The 8,521-nt window shown below is 42.4% G+C and overlaps 1 protein-coding gene across 1 annotated transcript in view; it reads left to right on the top strand.

Annotated features, from left to right (window-relative positions):
* The window catches only part of CAPZA1 (capping protein (actin filament) muscle Z-line, alpha 1), a 7,804-nt gene extending 1,297 nt beyond the window's left edge, over nucleotides 1–6,507 (top strand). The window contains exons 4-10 of the mRNA XM_009331974.1: nucleotides 566–629; nucleotides 1,883–2,089; nucleotides 2,504–2,583; nucleotides 3,031–3,109; nucleotides 3,607–3,678; nucleotides 4,318–4,380; nucleotides 4,957–6,507. Coding sequence (XP_009330249.1) covers nucleotides 566–629; nucleotides 1,883–2,089; nucleotides 2,504–2,583; nucleotides 3,031–3,109; nucleotides 3,607–3,678; nucleotides 4,318–4,380; nucleotides 4,957–5,097 — 706 coding nt within the window. The 3' untranslated portion in view covers nucleotides 5,098–6,507. The remainder of the gene's footprint in view (nucleotides 1–565; nucleotides 630–1,882; nucleotides 2,090–2,503; nucleotides 2,584–3,030; nucleotides 3,110–3,606; nucleotides 3,679–4,317; nucleotides 4,381–4,956) is intronic.
* Nucleotides 6,508–8,521: the final 2,014 nt, after the last annotated feature.

Genomic DNA, 8,521 nt, shown 5'->3' with positions numbered 1-8,521 from the left:
TGATGAAGCATGATTTGTAAAGCAAGTGAAGCCTGAAATACTGAGTAATCCTTAGCCGAAGTTTAGAAAAAGAACTGCCCTCAGAAAAAAAAAAGCTTTCAAAATACCTTGTTTACTTGCACAGTCTCATCAGAAGGTGCTTAAAGGTTATGCATACAAGCTTTTTGATGCTAAGATTTTACTTCAAGCGAGGTGTCAGTCAGCAGGTCTTTACATAAGAAAATTGTTGTAAATATTAGTCTACTCATTTGTTTACCTTGCTGCTGTCTAAATTGTAGCTGGGGTGTTCCTGTTTTGCCTTGGCTTGCTCATATTCTCCCAGGCTGCCTGCTGTTCTACTTTTGAACTCTGTACTTTCCTGGTCATCACTAAGTAAACCTGGCTTTAAACCTGGGTTTTTATAGCTATCATCAATAAAAGGTACTGAAAAATCCTTTAAGAGTGCTCGTATTATTTGCCAAATTACGTTGAAGTTTTCTGTAATATAAATCACACCATGTACTTACTCGAGTCAAAATAAATGTGCGTGTACAGCTAAAGTTCATGTTCTTTTAATTCTTAACAGTGCATTTGCACAGTATAACATGGATCAGTTCACTCCAGTGAAGATAGAAGGGTATGATGATCAGGTAAGAGAAAACTTTTTACACTTGAGGTTTGTATTACTACACTGTGCAAAAACAATAAAAATGTTGTTTCATCAAGATGTTCACTAGTTTCATTCTACTCACAAGTTATCACCTCTCCTCCTTCCCCCACACATCATTATATTGCCAAACTTTTGTTCTTATAGAAGAAGCATAGGTGAACTGTTCTTTTAAAGTATTGTCTGATACTACCTAGTAACTCTAATTCACTGTTCCTTAAGTAAAGCTCCATGCTGAAGTCACTGGAATTCTACTTAGACTATGAATGATTAAAGATTACTGTTTATTTAAAGTTCACTTACAAATCCTTATGTTGCTATCTGCTTACAGTTCCTACTGACAACTGGTAGTAAGATTCTTAATAGGTTTTTTTTTTTCTGCATTTTTAATCCATTCCCTGCTACCTTAAAAACCATACTGTATCTTTGATTATACCAATCTAATACTATCTAGTCCATGCCAGCAAAACGGTGGGTTGGGTTTTTTTTTGGGGGGGAACAAGCAGCAAGTCCTACAGAAGATAGAAAAGGTGGCCTGACCATCTGTTCTATTCTCTGAGCCAAGTACTGACCTAGCTTTTCTGGTGTCCCAGATATGTTCATGGGAGGCAGATATTTTTAAGAGGGCTGTCCACAGAAATAGCTTTGACAAGAGAAAGTTACAGTACAACCTGAAAAAAAAAAACCAAAGTCAGTGTTTGGGAAGCCAGAGAATTATGGTTAATAAGACAAAGGAGACGGAAGGTACAGTGCTGCTTTGCTGTGTACTTTAGTTTGTGTATATTAGTAGTAGCCACATCTATATACCCTTCTTGACCAGAAGGAGAGCTATTGCAACATGGAACATGGCAATAAACAGTAAATTCCAGAGTAAAAGTCTTTGTTTCCTTTAGAAATGGGGAAGAAAAACAGCAAAAATAACTTTAAAAGGAAAACCACCTGTTTGTATTGTAAGGGTGCCCAACTTTAAGCTACATATATACTTTATTATAATACAGCCATTTCTGGGATAGAAGACTAAGTGCAGTATTACTGTGAAGAGCAGAGTTTACCTACAGCCTCACTACAACTACTCTTAGTTGAAAATACTACTGAAAATCCTTGTTTCTTTATGTGATATTATAGCTCAATGAAAGAATCTATTGAAACTGATATCTGTTCAAATAGTCAGGGAAAAATGCAAAACAGCACATTTACAGCAGCATAAGTGTATCTTAATTTCAACTTCTCTTACAGGTCTTAATCACAGAACATGGTGATCTGGGCAATGGCAGATTTTTAGACCCAAGAAACAAACTTTCTTTTAAGTTTGATCATTTAAGGAAAGAAGCAAGTGACCCCCAGCCTGAGGACACAGAATCAGCTCTAAAACAATGGAGAGATGCCTGTGACAGTGCATTGAGAGCTTATGTGAAAGATCATTACCCCAATGGCTTCTGTACTGTTGAGTATCCATCTTGTTTCACTGAAAGTTCATTGCTCCGTGTCAGTCGGTACCTTGAGAGGACTTTGTGCTGGGCAGTGCTGTTTGAATTCTCCATCCTCACTAGTGTTTTTGCTAACTTTGGAATAACAAGTTCCAAAGAGGGTGCAAATGTCTCGGTATGCACACAGTGGTAAAGATGTATTAGCCTTATTTTTCATAGTCATGACTGCCAAGCACCTTAACACCTGCAGTTAATAAAAGGAGGCATTATGTGCACACATGTGCAAATGGAGGTGTTGGACAGTGTCATTAGTGGTACCTGTTCCCAGTGAGATACCACAATAGCAAGCCTCCACAATGCTGCCAAGAACAGAAATTAAGAATGGCTTTCCTCAGCTCTTTGGCATTTTTAACTCTTTTTCTAAATACAGGTTTATGGTAAATCTATAGATGGGCAGCAGACAATTATTGCCTGTATTGAGAGCCACCAGTTCCAGCCCAAAAACTTCTGGTAAGACTATTTCAACGTAGTGTATTTTCTTCCTTTACTAGTCCTCAAAACAAAACTATTCCCTGTGTCTTCTGACACAGTCTGAAGGGCAAGTAGTCTTGGGCTTCCCAGGAAGTTCTGCTTCTCATTCTGCAGTCTGTTCTCCTTGCAGCTCCCTTGGCACGTCCCTAAAGCCTTCAGTGTGGCTCAGTGACCTATCCAGAAAGAAAGGCATTAGCAGAGCTAGATAGATACCCCCTACGTATTCCAGAGCACAAGTACACTGGAGCTAGTCTGTACTGAAGCTGCATTGTATTCAGCTGTGCTTCAGAAATTTAATTCAATGCCATGTAAGGCACTAATATGGGTCATAAGATGACAGCAGAAACAACTTGCTCTTGTTAATTTGGTTCTTTTTGTTGTTAGAGCTTTTTGGAAATACAGTTTTCGTGCTTTGATTGTTTTTAGGAATGGTCGTTGGAGATCAGAATGGAAGTTTACCATCACACCACCAACAGCTCAAGTGGCTGCAGTGCTCAAAATCCAGGTGAGTTACTTTTTCTGGCAATAACAGGAGAATCTGCATTGTGCTTCTCTTATACTAATGCATTCAACTCGGAATGAGATGCTGAAATACAGCCGAGATGTCCTTCTCAAGTCAAGATGCTATTAAACTATACAATTCAAGAAATTAATTCTTAAAACTAGTGTTTCGGACATCATCTACAGTCTGGCCTGTGGTTTATTATATAGCATTACCCTATATGCCTCCAAGTCTGCTTCACTTTATAGGGCTAAAACCTATACCATGAATTCTTTTATAATTGCTCTTATTTCAACTCTAGGCGTTTACTGCATTAACATAATCTTGAACAGTCTTGACAAAGAATGAAACCTTTTAGAAAATCCATCCTGCTTTTAGTCTCCACGTAAGCAGAGAAGACTGGCACAACAATGCTGTTGTGCCATTCTGGTAGCATTTGGGGGCTCTAGGGATTATAAAATGAGTGTTAATGATAACCTGCATTTTGTCTCTTTGTTCAGGTTCATTATTATGAAGATGGCAATGTTCAACTGGTTAGTCATAAAGATATCCAGGACTCTGTACAGGTTTCAGTAAGTATGCTAAAAGATTTTTTTTATGATAAAGCAACTATTTTATTTCTTAAACATCTCATGAAGCATACAGTTCTATGACTACATTCTCTTGACTTTAAAGTAATGTAATTTTAGGATGGCTAGTCAGTGTCGTTGTAGTGTTTAGAGTTACATGGGAAACCCAGATTCTCAATTGCTTGAAGTTAGAGACTGCACTTTCTAATACAGTCTATCAGAAGGCTTATCTTAACAAGTTTCAGTTAAAGAGGGCAGAATACGCTTTTCCATCTATATGCAAAGGAAACAAACAGTATGAGCAGTGTACTAAAGGGAAAATAAGAAGTCCGGTAGTACAGCAGAGGGAGCAACAGTCACAAAATCTCTAATCTATACCAGGAAGGTCTACTTCCCTTTTGCTCACTAGGGTGCAGTCCTGTTTCAGTTTGGAGCACAGGCTCTAGCCAATACATACCTCTATCTTGAACCTCACTGAGACACCCGTAGTTGAGTGAAAGGAACCCAGCTACAAACCTAAAGCGGAAGCTGCTGCTGTTACCCACTTCATCTATACTCAGCCTATCATTTGAGAAGAAATCTACTGTGTAGCTTTTGTAAGTTGCTCTTAAACATATAAAAAATTTTTTTTCTCCTTTGTAGAGTGATGTCCAGACAGCTAAGGAATTTATTAAGATAATAGAAAATGCAGAAAACGAATACCAGGTAAGATCAGTGGTTGTTAAATAAATATGATGGAATCGTATCAGTCTCCATTTACAGTTAATGGAAACATGGAAAATTGACCTCTAAGTCTGTTTCTGGCTAAGTCTGGTATTGACTATAAGAATTACTTAGAAAAGGGCAGTAGTATTTGTTTAAAGAATATAGTTGTAAAGCTATGTGTATTTAATAATCAAGTTTGCTGTATAGTTATTTTAAAGGGTTACAAATGATGCCTGGAACAAGCATGGAAGGGGAGTGGGTGAGTCTAAATATTTTCCTCTGTGACAGTTAAAAATACTGAAGAGGAAATGCGTGTGACAGCTTTTTACATTGTCCCAGCCTGTGTGCAAGGAGGCTCGACACAGATCAGTCAGTGAAACACATGAGGAGGCACTGCTATATCCACAGGGGAGTTTAACAGAAACCCTTCTACTTGCACACACACTGGTGACTGCATTATTAATTTAGTTAGCAGTGTGCCTTCGCCTTGAGGAAAGGGTTTTGTGGCTTAACACCGAGTCATGCTTTTTCAGAGTATCTTATTATTGCTGTAACTGAATCTGCTTGCCATTGCAGACAGCAATCAGTGAAAACTACCAGACTATGTCAGACACCACTTTCAAAGCCTTACGCCGGCAGCTACCTGTCACCCGCACCAAGATTGACTGGAACAAAATCCTCAGCTACAAGATTGGCAAAGAAATGCAGAATGCTTAATGTGGAAATAAGGAGATATACAAAATGTTTGTGTGCAAAAAACAAATGTGGTCCTATGCCAAGTAGATGGTTCTAAACCAGTGCAGCATTTTTCTAGGGCTTTCAAAGTTAACAGGTTTTCTAGCCTCAGAGAACTGTGGAACAAATAGCATTGTCTTTGTGTTTTGTGTTTCCTGCGGCATAAACTTCCTATTGTGACTGCATTTACTGATAGGTCATTTTAATTAAACCACGTTCACGGTTCAGAAGTATAGCTGTTTTCAATCACTTATTGTTCTGGTTGGAAAACTTCCTAGCTGGAAAAGCCCTATCATAAATACAGCTGAGGGTGCAGAGCATTCCCTTCACCCGTATACAGCACTCCAGGTACTCCAGTAAGTTTGTCAAGTCTGCCAACAGCTCAAGGCGCTATGCTGCAAGATATAATAAATGCAAAAGACAGTAAGTCCTCATGTATCCTTATTCCTGACCTCCACAAAGCAAAAAGCCTGCAGGCTTAGATTTTACTATATAACGTGAGTTTACAAGATCCTTTACAGAAATCCCTACACAGCCAGCTCTTCCAGGAACATAATATATTTTTTTTTTAATCTGAAGATTTGAGCCATGTTCCCTAAAAGTGAACATTTTTGCTCTCCCCTCCCTCGTGTATGTACGGTTATCAGACATCTGCATTTTTACAGAACTGCAAGTTCCTGTGTTGAATCACTGCTGATCCATGTAGGCTGGATAGTGATTAAAAATGCAAATGTCTACAGAATAATAGGTATGTTGTGCTTTAATGCTTTGTGGCAGGTTCATAGAATTTGTATCACAGGTGTATGGATGGATAGTGTACAAAAATAAATAAACTTGCACCAAAGTGAGAGAAAACACCTTTCCATTTTGTCTCAATTGTGGCCAGTTTCTTGTCATACTTAAAGGGGATTTTGGAATCAATCTCTTGATTGCTCTCTAAATGCTTGCTCTATGTTACTTTGTTTTCCTGTAAAATCGGACATAGCAGTCCTACCAGTTTCTCTTGAGGGGAGGTTGAAGGGGCATGCATGTGCCTTTCTCAGTCAGAACTCGGAACATGGATTCACTGCAAAATGAACCCCCTTTGGTGAACTCACTTTGCTTTGTTTGCACTTGGTTATCAGTGGGCCTTCTTGTAGGTTCTGGTTTTTAAACTGGCTAGTGTCTTCCTATTTTTAAATACACAAAGAAAAGGGTTGGGAAGCTGGGGATGGGACTGCCTGTGCATTACACTTCAGGTTTTGCACAGTAATACCACAAAATAAGTGTGTCTATCCTTTGTGAGAAGTTTTGTCTAAATAAAATGTATTTGTATTTGCTGTTGAGACTGACCATTCATCCTACAGGCATCCTCTGTATCAAATAGTCTAGTAGAAATACACCGGTCTTTGTTTTAAAGCCATGTGTGTCTGTTCTTTCATGGTCGCACTTCTGTTAGCTCTTGATGAAGGCAGGTCCTACAAGTAACAGCCTGAAAGCAGGGGGTGGTATTGCTTGCAAAGCCACAGGTGATGCTCCTCCTGGTACACAGACCAGGGAAACGGAGGTCTAAGAACTTTCAAATTAAAAGAAAAGCAGTCACACAGCTCTTAAAGCACTTCACCCCGGGGAAAACAGCAGATGAGGTTATTCCACTCATCATCTGTGTCTTACTGTAACACCTACCTCACCTCTTCTGCTCAGCTTCCAAAACACTAACTGCTGGATGCGCCCTATGTCTGGTGGACTGGACAAAGCAGGACTGTCTGCCCAGCGGCGTGCAAATCCTCCGGGAAAGAGCTACTCAAGGACAGTGCTTCTGCCAGAGGGTGTTTGTAGAAAGGGTTTCCTCCCTGCCCACAGCGCCTAGAGGAGATGAAAGGTTATGTGGACGAGCACCTAAGGTGCTGTGGTCTGTGGCCGTGGTCCCATCCAGACAAGCGCTGCAGCAATTCCAAGAATGTGGAGCTGCAGCAGGGGCCCAAGATAAGGCTGTGCACACAACAGAGCTTTTATCTGCCTCAAGGCTAGTCTTTTCCCCTGCTCTGGGTTAGTTAGACTGGAAGTAGTTCACCGCCACTTGTTCCAGCCTTAAGACCATTTCTATCTCTTTGTCCTTCTCCAAATCTTTCGCTAACCATCCTTTAGGCTGACTTACTCCCTGCCTGCCTCCTGGCCCTTCTCCCCCACCAGCCTTCTCTGCAGCAGGCCCAGCGATCCCAGTCCTACCCCCTTGCCAGCTCCTATTTCTTCCTTGGGAAAGCAGCACTTGGCGTGACACACTGCCACTGGGGCACTAAGCAAGTGCCAGCCCAGCAGTAACACATGCCCGGAGGCATTCTCATCCTTAAAGCCATCAGCTATTGTCTGCTGGAGACCAGAGGCTTCAGCAGAGACTGAGGCCAGCTCCAGAGCAATGTATATCCTGGGCTGGCTCTGTTGGAAGTGTACAAAAGTCAAAGCCTGACCCCAGATGAATCACAGTGAGCAGGCACTGCAGCTTGACTGAGCCAGGGAAGGCAAAGCCAGCCCCACCCAGCGCTGCAGGATGGGTCCTGCCAGCCCAGACAGCAGCTAGGCTACCCAGCTGCCCCCACGGAAAGAGCTTTCCTATCTGTTTGCAAGATCAAAGCTTAAAGCTCCAGGATTCTGCCTGCAATACACGACAGAAAGACTTACAAGCAACTTCTCCAAAAGCAACACCCCCATTTTTTTCAAGCCTCAGAGCCCTCCCACAACCTGCGAGGGGCCCCTACACCATCACAGTCTTTCAGCCACCTCCAGACAGTGGCAGGTCATTAGTAGAGCTTGGGTCAGAGGAAAAGCCACCCAAGCTAAGGTGGGGAAAAGAGCAGACTTACCCCAACATCCTTGGGCCACAGACAAGGCAAAATCAACACCCAGGCAGCAGTCCTAGGGTCTTGAGCCGTTTTACAGAAGCAGGTCAGGGATCACCATCCTCACTAGGCAGGCTGCAGGTTGAAAATACAGGAAAGTGGAGGCAGAGGCAAACAGAGAAACCAGCTCTTCCTCCTCCTGCTGCTGCTCTATTTATAGAGCAGCCATTTCAGCTCTGGGAGCTCTTGCACCTCATTGTTGGATGCAGTGATGCAACACACCTGGGCACCTCTCCTGCCCGGACAGCAGCATGGGAGTGAGCCGGCAGCCTCTGCTCTCCCTCCCTGGGGGCAATTACTGCCAGGGCTTGCAGGCCAGCGGATGACAACTAGCCCAGACCTTTGACACTCAACAGCTCGATCCCCCCAGCCTTGCAACCACAGCCTGGTTCAGGCACGTGTCCGTCACTCCTGGGGTAGCCCTGCGAGGGGGGTGCACACCCCTCGGGGTACCAGATCCTGGGCTGGGTCAGCCCCCGCCCCAGCCCCTCTGCATGCAGCCAGGACAATTCTCGCGACTGTGGATCCCG

The sequence above is a fragment of the Pygoscelis adeliae genome, unplaced genomic scaffold, assembly GCF_000699105.1.
Source record: "Pygoscelis adeliae isolate BGI_AS28 unplaced genomic scaffold, ASM69910v1 Scaffold189, whole genome shotgun sequence".
Lineage (NCBI taxonomy): Eukaryota > Metazoa > Chordata > Aves > Sphenisciformes > Spheniscidae > Pygoscelis > Pygoscelis adeliae.
Note: the sequence above shows the minus strand (reverse complement) of the source record. Positions and strands in the feature narration are given on the sequence as shown.